We start from the raw sequence: 18,456 nt of genomic DNA, 5'->3' as shown, positions 1-18,456 counted from the left end.
ATGTTGTGCAAAATTTCCATAACAAATATTCCCACGTCCTGGAGCAGTCAAGGGAGCTGGCTGCTAATGCTTGAGGAAACACTGCTGGAAATATCTCTAACCTGAGGGGCTGTCCTCTCCTCAGCGTGCTGGGCCTTTCCACCCGTAGGACCAGGGGGGAAAAGTGAGGAGAGGACTGAGCATTGTTCCCTGCAACTGGAATATCCACAGGGACCAAAGATCCAGAGCAGTGGTGTGACACTGCACACTGGCAGATTCCAAGTGTGCACTCACTTTTTGCCAGTTCAGCAGTGCAACAGGTTGTCCAGAGGAGCTGGGAATGCCCCATCCTTGGAAGTGTTCAAGGCCAGGTTGGATGGGTTTGGAACAACCTGGTCTAGTGGGAGGTGTCCCTGCCCATGGGGTCCCTTCCTGCCCACACCATTCTATGATTCAGTCATTTAGTTCAGGTGCAGAATATGCAGAGAGGGTCTGGGGTGTCCACTGGACCCATCTGGCTGCTCTGATGCATCACATTCCCATCTCTAAAAGCCTGGTTTTGCCCTCCAAGTGAGCATTTCACACAATTCAGAGTTTACTGCTATTTCCTACCCTCCTCTGTACTTGGCACTGATAATTAGATCCCTTGGTTTTGGAGGTGCCATTTGAGTATCTCAAGTTTTTACGGACTTTTTTTACCCTGACCTTGTCAGCCAGTACAGCTTTCAGTGCTTTCAAACACTTGCCTTTCCTCAAACCCCCTGAACCCTCCACTTTGGCTGTGGTTAAGTTTTTTTCCTACCTGCTTTATGCACACACAGTCCCCAGAAGACTGTAAATAAAGCTGTCTGGCAGTAACATGTGGGCTGTGCTGACAGCTCGGTGCATTAGGCAGCCTGGATTAAAACTAATCCTGTTATGTGGTAACAGCTCAAATACCTCAAGCACTGCTGCTCTGGCTCCCCAGCAGCTGGGCTCCCACGCACAAGTGGAATATGAGACACGTTTGTGTGAGGTTGCCACGGGCTCCAGTGGTCCTTGGGCTGCTCCAAGGAAGTTTTGCTGGTGGTGGGGAGCACCAGCAATGCTGCTGGAGGAGAGCAGTCAGAATTCAGTGGGTGCATCCTTCGGGGTGAAGGAGGATATTAATTTCTGTGAGGATGGGAGGTGGCTGTAAGAAGGTTTTAGCAGAAGGTGTTCATTAAGCTAAAGGGAGAGGTTTGTGATAGACTCCATGTGTAAAGCTGAGGTGTCCTGGGTTACCTCCCAGCTAGAACCAGGAACAAGAAAGTGGAAGGGTTCAAAGGGAGTGGGATACATACAATCACCTAACAGGTGTGATGTGGAGGCTGCAAAGATCATTCGGACCAGTTCCCCACTCTGCTGTGTCAGGGCTTTCCTTTCCTTGTAGGAAGAGCACATCTATTTTATTTTGAATTTTTTTTTAGCCTCCAGGTAGCAGATCAGTTTTACTGGCTGCCAACATGAAAGTCTTGTGGGCTCTCTTCGAGATTTATGCATTGATAACTCTTCCTGCAAGAAGAATCCTTTCCCATCCACAGAACAGGGCAGCTCTGACAGCACTTAATCCATTAAAGACATCAGGCAGAATCTGAGAGCCCATCTGACCAGCTTTCTGTAGGAAACCAGCACTTACATGAGCTCAGCTCAAGTCTTCCAGCCTTTCCCTACTGTGGAAGGAGGAGATGGGGCAAATCTGTCTTACGGGCTTGTCTAGGGACCACACCAAAAGCTTCACAGAAAATGCTGACTTGAATGTTCCTGGTATTGGTCAGAGTTAGGTGAATTAGTGGTGTTAGGTGGTGGATTAGTGGATGATGGACACTGGGGTGGATCAATGGTCCTTGGATGACTCCACACCTGTTGAGGTAAGAAGCAAACAGCTGCATTCCTTGGTGAAGTGGAAATAAGCTGCTGTCTCTAAGTCATCTTTGCAGCCCTTAAGGCCATGCTGCTGTTTCATTTTCACCCTTGCCCTGAATCATTTTGGTACAGAGCAGCCTCCTGTCCTTGGGAAATCAGGATGCAGCAAAAAATAACAGTAGAAACACCCTCTGATCTCCCTGCTGGGCATGGAAGTTAAGTCCTGACTACTCAGGCAAGTCCATGCCTAGGATGGGTTAAGAATTAGCAGGTTGTCTTTCCTAGTGTCCGTGTATCAGCCTGGTGAGCCAAAACCTGCCTCGGGCTGTCCAGTGCACAGAATGCAGAACAAAGAATCACAGCCTGCTGTTGTGATGGTACGTGGTAATGACCTGTCCCCAGAAGGATGTGAGGGGACAGGTATTTGGGAGGGGTCTCAAACTCTCTGCTGCGTTCTGGGCAAGCTGAGATGACAGAGGGAACTGCTGTCACAGAGAGCCAGTTCACAAAGGGTGCTGTGGCTGTTAGTCCTGTCCCTCCATGGGGGACAAAGCACAGCTGACAACACAGAGCGAAAGGGAAAGAGTTCACATGCAGGAAGGACACAACAGATGTGTTTGTTCTCTTGTTTTGTTTGTACTGGGAGCTCTGATGGGTGGTGGTAACATGGGGGTTTCTGGGAGAATTGGTTTGTTCTGGGGTATGGGGTAAAAAGGTTCACTAGACCCAACGTGTGTGCCAGAGGCAGCCAGGCATCCTGATCTATGGAGAGGTTTTTAGGAGGATCAAAGCCTTTCTGACACCAGCCTGTAGCTGCCAGCTGCCTCTAACACTGCTCCCATCTCCTCACAGACCACCCATTAAGCTGTTGCCTGCCAGGGAGCGGAGATTCCGCTCTCCGAAATCCTCCGTGGGTTCTGCTGGGTGTGTTTCCACATAACCTTCCTGGCTCCCTCTTCCTACCCTCCCTCCATGCAGTTCCTGCTGGTTTGGCTCTCTCTGCTTGCTCTCCTCATCCCTGCACCCTCAGCCTCCTGGTCCTTCTCTCTCCCCTTGTTTGCTTCCTTCTCAGTCACAGCTTGAGCAATTCAGAGTTTGGGGCACAAGGTGATCCTACCTTGGACACCACCAGGATGCCCCTACTTTTTAGCTGTAGCTTTGCAACGGGGCAGATGTTCTGTTATGTTGCTACCACATGACAGAACAAGGACAAATGTACCTGTAAACCTGTGTTGCACTTGCTGGGAAGCTGATCCCCATGGATCTGGGGCTTGGTTGGACACCAGTTCTTGCTAAATCCCAGTATGTGCTGCTGGGTTTTATGGCCAGAGGTTTTTATTGGTGTAGATAAATCTGCCTTTGCAGACTGCTGGTTTTGTCTTCCCCTGCCACATCTCGACAGAATTGTGCTGAAAAGTGGACAAAAGTGAAGCAGAGCTCCCAGCCTGCTGCCACCTCACCATGTTGAGCACTGCATCTCTCAGTGCCAACTGCGCAGGTTCCCTTGCACGGATGGAATTCCAAATTCCGGACAGATTATGCTGGGAACAAGAGTTGCCAGGGGTTATCTTTGTCTTCAAGTGGTAAGAGGAAATGCTGCAGCTTTCCTGAGCTAGATACAGTGGCTCAGTTTTGCAGACCTGAGATCTTCTGGCGAGCCAGGGGAGGTGATAACCAGCTGGCAGGGTGCTCACAGAGGGCTGAAGCAAGCACATGTAATAGATACAGAACCATTATTGTTGTTAACAGTACAAATATGCTTTTCCTTATTACTTGGTGAGTACCCCGTTGGAAACATTCATATTTAATTAGCATTGATTCTTTTTGACTGAGTTGCTTTAAAACCTGGGGTGATGGAGCCCCTGTCTCTTGCTCAGACAGTATCACATAACCAGCCCTTCACTTCGTCAGCACAATAAAATAATTCTGTTCAGGCCTGAGAAGTTATGCTGCTTGCAGTGAAAATGGTGACTTGAAATTTTAAAATCGTTTATGGCAACTATGTGGGTAAGGCTTGGCAGGGAGCACATTGCAGATGGTATCTTTAATGATTTATTTGCATTCACTTTATTTTATAGAGGAGTGTGCAGGTTATAGATTGGTCCTTCTGGAGAGGAGGGTCAGTATCAAGCATGAAGCAACTTTTCTGCCAAGCTGTCTCCTCCTTTCCTCTGTCCCAGATTTAATATTCTCTTTTTCCAGGTGACCCTCCACAAGCTGCTGCCTGGATTGGCCAGTGTATCCTCTATTTGCTGATAATGGTTTTTGAGAAGACCGTGATTAGCCTTGTCCTGCTTATCCCTGGTTGGACAAAGGTAAGCAGTGTTTTTGTAGCTGTAGCTGTTGTGGTTTGTTTTTTGTCAGCCTGATTCATGGTTCCCATTATTGAAGGCCTTTAATCCTCACACTTGTTGACATCACTCTGTAATCATTAGCTATTTAAATTTTGGGAAACATGACTTTCATAATGGTTTGGCTTTTGGTGCATTCTTTTGCTAGTCAAAAACTAATGGAATAAGATGATGCTTTCATTTTCCTTCCTATTCTTGGAAGGCTAAAATGGGCTGGGCTGGCAGCTGAGCTCTTTCAGTTCTGCCAGAGGATTTCTATTTATTCTGTCAGGTCAGTCCATGTTGATGTTCTGTGATCCTGTGCCTAAACCAGGGGGACTCTTAGAGATTAATTTGGAAAGAGCTATAGTGTGTTGTCTTTTCCTGTTTAGCTGCTTCTGCATGGCAGCTGATGCAATGTTAATTGTGTTGATCAGAAGTTTCTCTTTAAAAAATAAAAATAATAGCCTGTGGGGCTTTTAGCCCACATACCTGGTATCAGATAGGTGTGATGGGTATAAAACCCAATTCTGGGAGTCAGTGGTAGCTCCAGTTTGGAATGCACTTGCATCAGGCTCTGAGGTACCAGGCACTGTGTGTAACTTGACTGAGGAGTTGTCTCCAGCAGTCTGGGGGCACTTAACCTGTTCAAGGGTTGTTCTTCAAACCCAGTAGCCCACAGTGCTCAAACTTGGATGTGAACTTGTTCAGCAGCACGAATCCAGATTCAGAGATGCTGCTGGATTCCTCTCCATGATTATTGCTCATGTCCTTGTTCAGCAGATGATCTCCAGGGAGCCAGGGGAAGTCCCACCAGTTGTTGCCACGGATAGTTACACTGAAAGACTCACAGTACTTGTTTCTGTACAAAATGATGTGTTTGGCAGCTGGGCTAAGGGAATATCCTGTGTAATCTCTCTAAGAGTGGGGTTGAAGCACAGGCTGCAGAGCTCTGGCTGTTCATGTAGGAAGACAACAAGTTTTCATCAAAGGTCTTGCAACAGAGCTGTGCAAATAAGGCCTCTAAATGTTTTCTCCTCTGCAGGTTCAGCAGATCCTCCTGGGTTACATCCCAAACCCCCAGCTGGAGCTCGTCCTGGTCATGTTTGTTGTGCCTTTCATAGTCAATGTAAGTGGTGCCCCTGCAGTGCTGGGTGGGCTGGTTTGGAAATCATGGTCCACCCTCGTGGGAGTGTGCACAGGGACTGGTTGGGGGCAGCCTTGAAGTGGCTGGGACAGGGTGGAGGGGTGTGGAAATAAATATATCTGTCACAAATCCGTCGCTGCCACAGTCTCTGTTCCCAATTCCCGTCCCTTTCTTTGAGCTGCTATGGGACTGACTGTTCACCTCTTGGAATACAACTGGGTCTTGTTAGGTGAGAGCTCATCTCAGCAGCAAGCTGTGAGCCTGAGGATGCCCAAAAACCCTTTGAGGTCCTATAGGATGGCTTGTAACCTTGGCAATCCAGTCATTTGGCTGGATGTCAAATTGTGTTACAGCAAGATAAGGTGATCAAGGTTACCCAGAACTGTTGTTCCTCTCAAAACTAGTTCCACAAAACCTCTTGAAAGCTCAGCTCTTTCCTGGTTCCCCTGGTTCTGGGTCATCCTTGACCTGCTGCTCAGTTCCTGCTAAGGTGGGAAGTGGGAACATGGTGTTAACACTGAGATGCTCCCTGGACAAAGCAGGGAGTTGAACTCACTTTCAACTCATCCCATGCACATTTCAGCAAATGCAGCACTGGCAAAGTTGGACTGATCTGCCTCTCTCCACCATCCCAGCTGCATTTCCACATTAGAAAGCAGATTCTGGTCCTCAAAGAACTGACCAGGGACTGGTTCAGGCAGATGAACTTTGGATGGAGCTTGGCTCAGTGGTTTTGTTCTGGTGGAAACTTGGCCTATCATGGTCTTTTTTAATCTGGGTCTTCGACAACTGTGGAAACAATAGGACTTGTGTAAGAAGGGACCTCAGGAGTTTGACTCATCCAATCCATATGGACACAATTGATGCAGGACTTCTCCAAAAGAAGAAGTATCTGTGATTGAATGACTCTCTATTCTGGTCTCTGCAGTGTATTCATGTAACTTCTTTCTCCCCAAGGCCATTATGTTCTGGGTTGTGGACAGCTTGATCATGAGGAAATGCAAGCAGAAGAATACCCTAGACATCAATGGATCCATAGAAACTCCTCGGGCCAGGAGGACTGAGGAATCTCAGGTAAGACCAGGGATGCAAACTTGTGGGATGGTCTGTGTGCTTTACCACAACTGTGTAACAGAACATCACATTGCCTAGACCTGAGGTGGTGCTTTATGAATGTTGGTGATCACCCTGCAAAGTCAAACTCTGTCTAACCATGAGTAATGTCACAGCCCAGGAAGTGTTGCTGAAACACTGCCCTGAATGATGACAGTATCTTGGAGGGATGAGCTGGCTTTTGCACTGATATGTGTGTGCAGGCTGAAACTGTCACTCTGAGCTTTGCTATATTTAGTTGTAATTAATTTTAGCTGGGAAGAGCTTACTTTCCTCACTGTAATTGTTAGCATCCTTTTTAGAGGACAAGGCTTAGCTGGGAATCCTATTTTTGTCAGCATTTGGTATTTTTTTCAAACAGATAATTGTCCCTTAGCTGGAGGAGGCTGTGTTTTGTGTAGTCTGAGTTTGACACTTAAAAGTTATGGTGGGGGAGGAAATGCTGCAGTTCCAGCAGACTTTGTTCATCTTAATGATGTGTGGCTTGTTGGGTAGGTGGCATCTGCTTCTTACTGACCTTTGGGCAGAGACCACAGTCTTGGTCCCTGGGAGGAATTCCCTTCTTTCTCCTGGCACCCAGGCCTGGTTTTAGTGTGTTCTTTGTACGACTGCTGATACCCTGCAGCTCACTGGCGAGACTTACAGAGATAAGATAATTTCTGGCAATCACAGACTGGCTCCTGGAGGAGCTTCTGCAGAGGAATTTGGGATGAACAGAAATAGCTCTTGCTCTCTGAGAGCCCTTTCATGAGGAGTAACTCAGCTCTCATGCTGATGGGTGGGATGGCCCATCACTGGTGATATTGCAGCACACACAGAGGTAGTAATGTTTTAACAGTGTGTGCTTGGCAGTCTGCACAGTAGCCAAGGCTTCTGTGTCCCAGGGGTGCAGTGGGGAAGTGGCCACTGGTCATGCAGTGTCAGAGGAATCCTGCCTCTGGCAGGGAGGGCAGACAGATGTGAGCAGCTATTGAGATATGTGAGTCACTCTTCCTGGCCCTGCCTCTGGATAAACAGCTCTGGCGAGGTCACTGGTGGTAAAGGCCTGCCCTGCTCACTGGATGTGCTCCTGAAGGCCCAAGGTCAGTTAAAATTACACCAGCTCAGAAGCAGAGGTAAGGAGGTGATTTCTCTATTTGAGACAACAACCTCCTTCCCAGCTTTTGGAACCAAACCTTGCAACATCCAGTCCCATGGATGGTGGCTGCCGTGGATGGGCAGATGGAGTCACAGGTACTCCTCCTCCATGGAAACGGAGCTGGACCTCTGCCTTATTCCACTGGAACACTGCAAGTGTTTTGTGACCTCTGTCTCAGTTTCGGATAATCTGAAGGGATGGTACCTGCTAATTTCCAGATGCTCTGAAAGCCTCTTCTGGCAGGTCAACCCAGACAGGAAGTTTCAAGTGGTGGAAACAATTCCCACAATCTGCTACTTTCTGTCAGAGGTTTCTCCCATCTTCCAAGTACTTGACTGCTTTTCTCTGAAGACTTCAGCAAAAACTGAACGATGTGCAGGTCATCTGTCCACCCTGAAACCCCCTGATCCATCACTGCAATGGAGCTACCAAGGGGACTGGTTTCTCCTCAGAGCAGTCTGCAGGGATTGCCTCCTTTGTGCCTAGGTATGTTCCTGTGCCTCTGGCCTGACAAATATTTTGGGCAGAGAAGGAAGCTAATGAAGAAATGCAGAAGCGGGTGACCTGTTTTCCAACTCTTTCTTGGCACTGGACCTTGAGGAATAGCCATAGGCTCCTGCTTCACGTGTCAGGTTCTTAAGCTGTGAACTAAAGATTGTGTTGTCAGGCTGAGCCCTACAGCTGCATTGACTGGAATTTAGACTCAAAAGCAGAAAATGAGCATTTTCTGGGCTTGTTGCTGCTAATAACCTGTTCAAGTGGGGGAATTTCTTCTCTCACTGCTGCCCAGTGGAGGAGGAAGGGGGGCTGAGGAGTGTCTCTGTAGGGCAGAGCTAATGTGTCCCATGATTTATCAGGGTTCATCAGGGCTGTCTCGCTGCAGGCGCCGCCAGCTCCCCATCTCGCTGCCGACTTGAATTTCAACCCTCTGCCTATCTCACCAATGGAGTGTCATTATTTTCACATGAACTAGCAGTTTGTGTTTGGAAAAGGAGGGGGAGAGATAGGAAGGAGAATGGAAAGAGTGGGCTGAAGTTAACCTGTTAAAAGCTCGCTCTCTGATTTTTCTTGGGGCAGCAGGAAAACTCAGCTCTGTCCTTGGCTTGATAGAGCAGCTGGGCTACAAGAAGAAACCCAACAACAGCAATGCTGCCTCTGGTGTCATTTACTGGCTCTGTGGCTGCAGCCAAGGAAGTGGCAGCCTCTTGTGGGCTTTAAAGCTCCTCTGGTGAGCCAGAGGATGAGCTCTTGCTGCTTCTTTTCCACTGAATCCCTGAAAGGGACAAACTCCCTCTGTGGTTGGAAGAACTTCACCCTTCTTTCCTCCCATGTCAGTCTTAAGCTTTGTGTTGTTTCAGTCTCGTGCTCTGCCTTGTAAATGTTCATGGAGTATTTTTTTTTTTTTTGCCTGTTATGGGATAGAAAAAAGTTCTCTCTCATGCCAGCCTGCATCAGTACTGTTCAGCCTGGGGAAATGAATTCATCTGCAAGGCCCTTACTTTTGCTTTGTATGTGTCCTGCCCTTGACCCAAGGCTCTTTTCCCTTGCCCTTGTAATTCTCAATGAACTTTAGATCATATCAGAGATTTCTTTGTTTCCTCCACTCAGGAAAACAACTCAGTTTTAATAATGTTTTATTTGATCTTTTTTCAGTTGTTGGTTTGTTTTTTTTTTTTCCCCCCCAGGGAGGTGGATGAGTTTCTGTTCCTTTCCTGAAGGCTTAAATTTTTAGAGACAACCCTTAAAGTGAAAGTCCAGTAACAGTGGTACTTGTGAGAAAAATTAAGGTGAAATTAGAGGCTACTTTGAGAGGCTGGGAGGAAAGTTAATGTCCTGCATGAGGGCCTGCCTGCTCAGGATGGAGTTCAGCACCTGTCCTAATTCCCTTCATAAGAAACTCTGTATTTTGGCATTCATTAGATGAAGATGCTGATAGACACCAATACAGTGCAGCTTACTTACAAGTGTTGAAACACTTAGAAACTCCAAGAGCAAGTTGGATTTGCCTGTTGCTTAGCTGAGAAACAATTTTTTTTCTTTTTTTTTGATTTTTACTTAGCTAAAACTTGTGGTGATCTCAGGTGCCAGGTCCTTACAGGGAAGATAAATGAAGGTGGGCATAGAGGTGCCTCTGGAAGGAAACTGTCCCACCTCACAGTCCTCCTGACTCATGGCAAATCATGCTGTGGAATGTGTGAGGTATTTGAGGACTGCTGAGTGAGACAGCAGCACATTGTCCCAGGACTGGGAAACCATGTCGCACTCCCAGCTGTGCCACCAGCCTGCTGTGATCCTGACCTGGATGCATCTGCAGGTGAAGAGCCTTGTCCAAGTTGTTCTGAAAACTCTCAAATTGGAGTTTGGCTTGAAAATTATATCTGAGGGTATGTCCTGTGACTATGGTGGCAACGAGGTGCTGTCTTGTGGTGCTGCTTCCTGGGGAATTGTGGAAAGGTTACTGGGGGACTGTTGGCTCATGTGGCTTCCTACAAGTGTGTGGTGGGCAGGTAGCAGCCTGAATGGATCTGGATGCACGACACTGTGTCACTATCCCTGCTTGGCTGCAAGGGGATTTGAGTTTTCTGCTGAAACCCAAAACCACCAGTTTGTCAGGCCCCACAACCACTCTGTTGCACCCTGTCAGAGCTCAGTGAGTTCACAATGCTGCGTGTGAGTAATTAGCCACACATTTTTTCAACAGCATCACAATGTCAGTGTGATAAACAGAGGAAGTCTTCACGTGACAGAGATGGAAACTTTCCAGTGTGTGTCCTGAACCAAAAAAAAAAATTCCTTGAGACCAATGAGGGGGACAACAAGAGATCTTAATCCAGGCTGCTGCTGTCCTTTGGGTGTCTGACTGTGAAGATAACAACACTGGATGGAAGGGGCTGGGGTGTGTGTGAGGGTGGGGAGGAGGAAATCTTCCCCTGCGGCTCTTCTGCTCCTTTGAAGTCATTGACTCACTGGAGTTTTGTTTTTCCTGTTTAGTGGTTTTGTTGCTGTGGTGACTGGCCCCGGGGTGCTGCCTGAGTGCTAACAAGTGGAGGGCACGTGAATTCCCAGCTGTGCATGGAGATACAGAGATGGGGTAATTCCCCCTGCTCCTGGTTTTGCCCAAGGGATCCTGGGCTCTGGGGCAGGTTGAGCTGCTGGGGATGTTGTGTGTGTGAGCACTGGGCTGAAAGTCCATGTACCATCCCTGCACTTAGGCCTTTGAGCTGGAATGCTCCTGAGTCAGGCATAGGGAGACTTCATAGTGACAGTGCAGCTTCTGTAAGCCAAATGTGGGTGTTTGAGGAGATGGGGGTAGGATAGGGTTGAGCAAACAGCCGGGTCTGGAGCACAGCTGTGATGAGGAGCAGCTGAGGGAACTGGGGATGCAGGAGAAAAGGAGGCTCAGGGGTGACCTTATTCCTCTCTACAACTCCCTGAAAGGAGGTTGTAGCCGGGTGGGCATCAGTCTCTTCTCCCAGGTAACAAGAACAGGACAAGAAGGAGTGGTCCCAAGTTATGGAAGGAGGGCTTTGGTGGATCGATGCCACGTATATTCCTATGGGGTCCCTCGTGGAGCGCTCAGGCGGCGCTGCCAGCACCCACGCGAGCACACGATCTCACCTTCACAGGTGGTCACGAACAGCCGCTCACACCCACAGCCTGGGCACGAACCGGAGACACAGAGGTGAGAGGGGTTTTCTGCCTGCACTGCCGAGGCGCTCAATGGAACCAACACACCCGAAGGGAGCAGGGACAAAGAACCAAGAACAGCACCCACACGTGGTTTTATCCTGAGAGCTCCTAAAGGCGGGCAGAGCATCCAAAACCAATGGTCTGAGGGCTCAGGGGCAGAAGCTAGGATGAGAGACATAACAGGGGCCAATGGGAAAAGGGATGGGAGGGGGGAGAGGGCCAGTGACCAGCAGAATCTAGACAAAGGGAGAACTTTCTAGCACAGTGTTGTAGGGAGAGATCGCTCTTAGGGTAACTTGGGGGGTGTAAAGTGGATTTAGCCACCACAACACCAAGTTGCACCAGAGGAGATTTAGATTGGATATTAAGGAAAATTTCCTTACTGAAAGGTGGTCAGGCACTGACACAGACTGCCCAGAGAAGTGATGGAATCACCATCCCTAGAAGTATTCAAAAAACATGTAGATGTGGTGCTCAGGGACATTTAGGTTTAATGGTGAACTTGGCAGTGCTGAGTTAATGGTTGGACTCAGCCTAGGAGGTCTTCTCCAACCTCAAGGATTCTATGATTTTAATCTGTCCAGCCATGAATATTTACCCATGCACACTGCTGGCTGGCATTGGGTTTCAGCTCAGTCAGTGCAGCCATCTCCTGGATAAAATCCAGCCTTTTTCCTCTTCCAGAGGGTGTGGCTGGACGATGCCTGCACGTGGCTCCATCTGCATCTTGTGAATGCTCCAGGCTGATGGCAGCTAGTTTAGAGCAGCCCATGGTACCTGCAGATGTGGAGTTAACTACTGAGAGTGTAGGTATTCCTGGGGGCAAAGGGCAGCCTTTGGGTCCTGAACCAAAAAAAAAGAAGTGCTTTTTCACCTCAAGCACCAGTGAGAGGTGTCACTGCTCTACTTGGGCTCCCACAATTCGGACTGAGCCAGGAGCTGCTGTGCCAGGCAGAAATTAGGTGCTGCCAGGCTAGGACACCACTCCTGAGCTGGCTGGCCATGGCTGAAACTGAGCCTGCAGCTCTGCTTGCCCTTCTGGCTGAGCTCTGGAGGTCACAAGCAGCTGGGGGCCTGGGAAAAGGTCTACATGTGGTACAGCTGTTCACAAAATATGTGGCCTTGTTTTTGTACATCTCCACTGAGGCTTCAGCCGGGCCTGAATATCCATGTGTGAGTCCTGTCCCATGGGGAACAGAGCCTTCAGCTGCCCATTCTGCTCTCAAGGAAGGGGGCTGTGACACCAGATGGTGTCTGTGCCCAAATCTGTTTGGCTGTTGTTGGAGAGATGGTCTAGATGACCTTGAGACCTTACTCATCTGCCAGAGAGGATTGGATCTGGCAGCAGACCTCTCTAGGGGTGTTTGACTCGTTCAGCAAGCGCTATGGAGAAGATGTGAGACCTTTGACTCCATCAGCATCTGTCTGTTCTCCTTTCTAGGTATTGCTCTCTCCAGACATGGATTTTGACCAGTCTGAAAGTGACCAGGATATTTCAGGACTCCGGGGAACCAGCCAGAAAATGAAGCAGCCCAGCTATCAAGTGGTCATCTGACACCAGCGGGACAAGGGAGGTGGAGGAATGAGCAGCACTGTGATCCTTGAGCTGGCCAAGGAAGGGTAGGGTGGGGAATACTGGTTGACCCTTATGGATCTACAGAGATCCTTTTGCCTGCCTCATCTTAGACCTATCCTGCACTTGTCTTGGGGATGGTATCTGTGCATCCTGTACAGGCTTGAGCAGTATCTGCTTTACCTGTGTGCCCCACAGGCAGGCACATTGAGGTTGGGGATACAGGGATGTAATTTCCCTGGCTGGCCAACTGGGTGTGACTTCTTTTTTTGTCAGGGCTAGAGACTGAAATGAAAAGATTGTCTGCTTTTTTATAGAAAAAGAAAAAAAAGACTATTCAGTACTACCTGAACTGTTGACACTTTTATATGCACAATGCTCAAAGGAATTGGTTTGCAATATGTATTTAAATGTCTCGAATTGGGAAGATTGTCTCAGTGGATCTGATTCTTTTTACTGTTTTATAAGGAATCCAATAAATATTTAACCTAGAATTGCTTCATACATTAAATGCCTTCATGTGCTTAATGTTCTGCACAACCCTAACACTGAAAGGGAGGAAGGGGAGCTGCTGAAATCTTTCCTGACCAGGGAAGATTGCATTTCTGCAGCAGGGCTGTTCTGGTAAACCTGCAGATGAGGAATTTGAGCCACAGAGCTTGGTTTTTGTGGTTGAGCTGTAGGAGCTGCTTCAGTGCAAAGCCCTGATGCTGCAGCATCAGCCTGTGCTGGGCTCCAGAACAGACTCAGAGATGGATCCCAGTCACCACCTTACAAGGGAGTGTTTACTGGAAGTTGAGAACGTGCCTTTTACTTAGTTTAAAATAAATATCTGAACTGTCTGCAGGACCTGATTCAAGCTGAATCTGAAAGCCCCATTAGCCAGCCCTGATCTGCGGGCAAGGAAAGGCCTGGGGTAGTATTGCTGCTGGAAAAAGCCATGGGTCACCCCAGGACTGGCACTTTTTGCTCCAAGTGTGAAGTGCAGGGCTTTGCCCTGTTTGCTTTGCTCTTAGCAAACTGTATTTGTCTGTAAACACAAAAATGCAAAAACACTTTGCAGCTGTCCTGGGGAGAGAGTGAGCACAGAGCAGCTGCCTCACCCCACTCCCAGGCTGGATGCAGAGACAGCTGTGGAGAGACCCATCCTGAGTCCAGAGGGGGGGATAGTCCTTGGAGCAGGGATCCAGGATTCACTGGACTGGTCTCCCTAGTGGAGCTGTAGCCAGGCTTTGCTTATTGCAAGACAACTCCCCTTATGTGATGGACAGGAATGATCTTTTCATTTTTCCCTTGCATTTTTCCCAAGAAAACAACCCTTGTTAAGGAGTAGAAAATAAAGGATTTGGATTTTCTGACTTGGATGGATTTAGATGTAAAGGCTGAGCTTGGAGCATATGAAGATATTTGGTGGGGGTTTTTTGGGGGTTTGGTTTGTTGTTTTTCTCCTGACTTCAAAGTGGTTTGAAGCCTTAGATGCAAATCAAAGTCTCGGATGCCCCTCAGTGAACTAGACACGCTTGGCTACACTTGCAGCTGTGCAGCTTTAAACTGTTTTTCTGGAAATTAAGTCCTTTTTTGTTTTTCTTCCTTAATGAAGGGTCAAAATCCTGCTTCTGCTGGCACATCAAAAGGCTTTTGGAGCACGTGGCACACAGCTCTCTGAATAGTTTATTTATATGGCTCAGTGCGGTGTGTTTCACAGCACAACTTCTGCTTGTCTGGGGAGCTGTGCACTGGTAGGGGCTGGAGTAAGTCCTGTGCTGTGTAAGGTTTTGACTGGAAATAGATTAAAATGACTTTCCCTTGGGCTTAGAAACGGGGTCCCTGTTAGGAGGTGCACTGGTATTTGGGGTTTTGCTCTTGCTATAGGGCTGCATAGTGCAACCCTGCAATGGGTGAAGAATGCAAATTTGGCCAAAGCAATGTCCTTGTCCTAAAATGGACTGTGAGTGACATGACCTTCATTTTAGCCCTTAGCTGAACCTGTCTGAGAAGGTTCTCAACAGGCAATAGCAGGACGAGTAAGATGTGGGGGAAGGTTCTCCCTCTCAGTCCTTGTGTAGCCAGAGCTGTTTCAGCAGCCCTGTTCCCTTCCCATCTCTGAAATAGTGCTGTGCAATTGTTTCCATTGCACTCCACAGTGATTGCTCAGCCTCATTCCTGAGCTGTCTGAGCAGTGCAATCTTTAGCCATATTCCTGTGAATCCAAGTGCTCTGTGACACTCTTGGAAATGAGAACAAATGCATCTCTATGCAGTTGTTGCAGTGGAGGTCTGGGAGCTCTCTGGGCTAGCATGAAGGGCTTTGAGTACCAAGCCTGAATGTATTCCCCCTCATGAGAGAGGGAAGTGTTGTGATGCCCCAAAAAATTGAAGTTTACAGTCCATGACCTGCCTTTGCTCTTGGGGCAGCAGGAGCACAAACTGTTTTCCCACGTCCTATTCTACTGTATTTAAAGTCTGTGGTTAAACTCTCATTGTAATGTGGGAGTAAAACCCTAGGGTCTGTTCTTGCCTCCTACCAAGTGTATAGAGACTACAGAACATCAGTGACCTTTAATTTTCCACTGAAATTACTTTGGTTCCCAACTTATTGTTAACTTGTGAGTGGTTCTTTCAGTCATCTGGTAACGTGAGCCTGTCCAGCAGCATAAAACACGCACAACCTTAGCTTCAAAGCTTGTTTTATCTTTGCCAAATGAAAGCTTCACTGCAGTGTTCACTGTAAAATATTTATTGTGAAATGGATAACTGGAGCCTTAAGGAGACTTTGAGTATATTGCTCCAGGTGCTTCATATCGCTGAGAAGTTGGACTTGATCATTGCTATCTTCAGGCCCTGACAGAAATGCGTTTCCTTGGCTGGAGGAGGAGAAAGAGGAGCAATGATGCACCTGAATTATTAGCAGTAGGTGTGTGTTTATATATATTATATACATATCTATATACAGAAGAGATGATGGGAGAGCCTAAGCCAGTCACTCCCCTTAGCAATACACATGGACAGCACAATGTGGGAGGAGAAGGAAGGGGTCCATAAGGACAGTATGGAAACACCTGCCAAACCCTGGAGTGTCTAGAAAGCCACTGCCACTGTCCTGTTGACTCTGTGCTAGTGAAATGGGAGGTTGGTTGGATGTGGGCTGTGGGTGATCTTCCTACTGTCTTCTTGGGCAGAGAAGTCAACTTCACAGCTGTTCCTCATCTCTTTCTGGCCCGTGAGCAAACTGCAGAGCATTAAGCCTCTGCTATTATTCCACACTCAGGACTGTGCTGAAGGTCTTGCCTTCAGTTCTCCCTCGCAGGAGAGCTGTTTCTCAAGATAGCAGGGCCCAAAGCAGTAGTTTCTTCTTTATGTTCTGTTCCAAAGTACGAGCCTTGGCATGAGTTTTGTACTAACTGAGCTCTCTGTAAGGATCTTCCAGAGTGCAGTTAAACCTTGCTCGGTGCTTTTAGCTGTTTCCCTCTTCCAGGCAGCACATGGTGTGAGTAAGAGACCGTGCTTGCCACCTGCTCTGCTGCCACAGTGCTTGCAGCTCTAACGAGCTGATCAAGCAACTGGAAAATCACCACCCCACCCCCAGCAGCTGGAGCTCCTACAGAAACAATATGATTTAATTGTTAAATATGCAAAAAAATCAGTCAAGATTGAACCTATTTCTGTAGGTCTCTGGCAACTATTTTCTTCTAACACATGGATATAATTTAATTCCTGGAGATGCTTCCACACCCAGCCTCCCTCCTTCTCAATTCTGGAAAGGCAGAGTACACATGAGCTCAGTTTGGCCTTGCCATGTAAATGTCTTTGTGGTTGTCAAGTCCTCTTTGGACAAGTTCTCTGCTAAAACTCCCCTGTGGCTGATCTATAGCATTGCTCAGTGATGCCTCACTTTAAAATACACCACAGCCTTGCAGTTTTGGGTTTGGAGCACCACCTGCAGTGGGGGTGGCTGGCAGACCCTTCTGTAACCTCCTGCTGCCAAATTCCTGCTGCGCACAAATTCCTGCAGTGTAAGGAAGGAGAAGAAGCCAGGGGAAATCGGGATGAAAATTTTTTGACAATTTGGAATAAATAAAGACTTCCTCCCTGATTACAAAAGCAGCTAGAGACGTCTAGCCGAAATTCAAGAGGCTGCTTTGTAGGCTCACAAGCTGTCGTGGGTTCTGGTTTGTCATCCCTTAGGAAATTTTAATCTTCGCTGAGCAGAAGGGATGTGATGCTCAAGGACGTGGCAGGTCTGTTGGAAGCTCACGGTGGAACTCTGTTTCTCTCTGAGGGAGTCAAGACTCAAGAAATCACTAACCCTGCAATGTTATTTAAATTGAATTACGTTGAATTAACTGCTCCATGGATTGGGAGCCTGCACCACTCCTGTTGCTGCTGAGGACCAGAGGTGCTTTTTAAGCACACAGCCTGTGTGCTTAAAAGACAGCAATAAACCACATCAAGGTTTTCACCACTGTTTTAAGGGTCTGTAGTGGTTCAGAGAACATCATGCTTATTGGCAAATGCAGACCTCATCCCACTAACCAGGAAAGCAATAACCTCCTGTGGCCTGTTGATTTAAGGTTTTGATTTTGTTTGATGCTAATGGGGCACTGCAGGTGAATATCCACCCACCTCTCCTCTCTCTGTCTTTCTCTCCTTTCCCCATGGACCAAGGTTGGAGCAGGTGCTCCAAGTGACTTCTTTGCAAAGCATATCGCCTCAACAGGCACTGTGCTGTATGATGTGCCTCCCATGGAGTGACCCACTAGCCCCAGGGGGTATTGCACAGATCCTTGCATGGGTTTGTTTTAAGGCCAGCAGCCTCTGCACTCACTGTTCACTGGCTTATTTCTCCCTCCCTTCCCACTGGGAGAGCACCAATCATGCCTTTAACCACATCCCTTCACCCCAGCCTTCTTTTTCTTCAGGAATTTGATGAACAGTGTTCATCTAGCATGAAAGAGAGACAGCTGATTTTCAAGGGTAAAATCCTTGATTTCTTTGGCACCAAAAAGTAAGAAAATATTAATAAGTTGCCTAATAGAGGCTTCAGAAGGGACCTGCTGTCACCCGTGCTGCCGCAGCACATTGTTGTGACCGCTCTTAAAGACTGTTGATCGTCCCAAAGCTGGTCCCTGTGTCGAAGGGATGAGAAGCCAGATAGTCCTTATAGCTCCCATCGATCAGTTTGTCTGCGTTGTTTTTGGCAAACCAGCAGTTGACTTCCTGCTGGCCATTGTAGATCCTCCTCTGCTTCCACACAACAGGAACGAGCCGTCCCTTCACCTTCAGGGTGTTTGTAGGGTTTGCCTTCAACGGCTCCGTTTGGTTCTGCCCAGCCTCCTGACGATGTGTGCTTAGAGATTCCTGAAGAAGCTTAACTTCATGGTTCAAGAACTGACCTGCAAGGCAAGATAGAGTCCATGACTGGCTGATCTGTGCCTGTTTATAAATTGTTGTGGTTTGTGGTTTTTTTGGTAGGACACATTGGAGGATTCTCAGCTTATGGGTTTCTAAAGGGCTTCTCTGCAACAACAGGATGAATCTTGTTCCTGTGATTCTTTTCTAAATCCCACAAACACAGAGGTTAGAATAAAACCCTACCTTTTTTA

General features: G+C 47.8%; 2 protein-coding genes across 2 annotated transcripts in view; one reads left to right on the top strand and one right to left on the bottom strand.

Annotated features, from left to right (window-relative positions):
- LOC125324740 (store-operated calcium entry regulator STIMATE-like) overlaps positions 1-13,360 on the top strand; it is a 29,911-nt gene extending 16,551 nt beyond the window's left edge. The window contains exons 5-8 of the mRNA XM_048300999.1: positions 4,066-4,178; positions 5,239-5,322; positions 6,298-6,414; positions 12,723-13,360. Coding sequence (XP_048156956.1) covers positions 4,066-4,178; positions 5,239-5,322; positions 6,298-6,414; positions 12,723-12,836 — 428 coding nt within the window. The 3' untranslated portion in view covers positions 12,837-13,360. The remainder of the gene's footprint in view (positions 1-4,065; positions 4,179-5,238; positions 5,323-6,297; positions 6,415-12,722) is intronic.
- A 2,214-nt stretch (positions 13,361-15,574) lies between these two features.
- The window catches only part of ITIH5 (inter-alpha-trypsin inhibitor heavy chain 5), a 43,988-nt gene continuing 41,106 nt past the window's right edge, over positions 15,575-18,456 (bottom strand). Inside the window, exon 14 of the mRNA XM_048300998.1 lies at positions 15,575-18,246. Coding sequence (XP_048156955.1) covers positions 17,948-18,246 — 299 coding nt within the window. The 3' untranslated portion in view covers positions 15,575-17,947. The remainder of the gene's footprint in view (positions 18,247-18,456) is intronic.

The sequence above is a fragment of the Corvus hawaiiensis genome, chromosome 4 (genome assembly GCF_020740725.1).
Source record: "Corvus hawaiiensis isolate bCorHaw1 chromosome 4, bCorHaw1.pri.cur, whole genome shotgun sequence".
NCBI lineage: Eukaryota > Metazoa > Chordata > Aves > Passeriformes > Corvidae > Corvus > Corvus hawaiiensis.
This window is presented reverse-complemented; position numbering and strand designations above follow the sequence as displayed.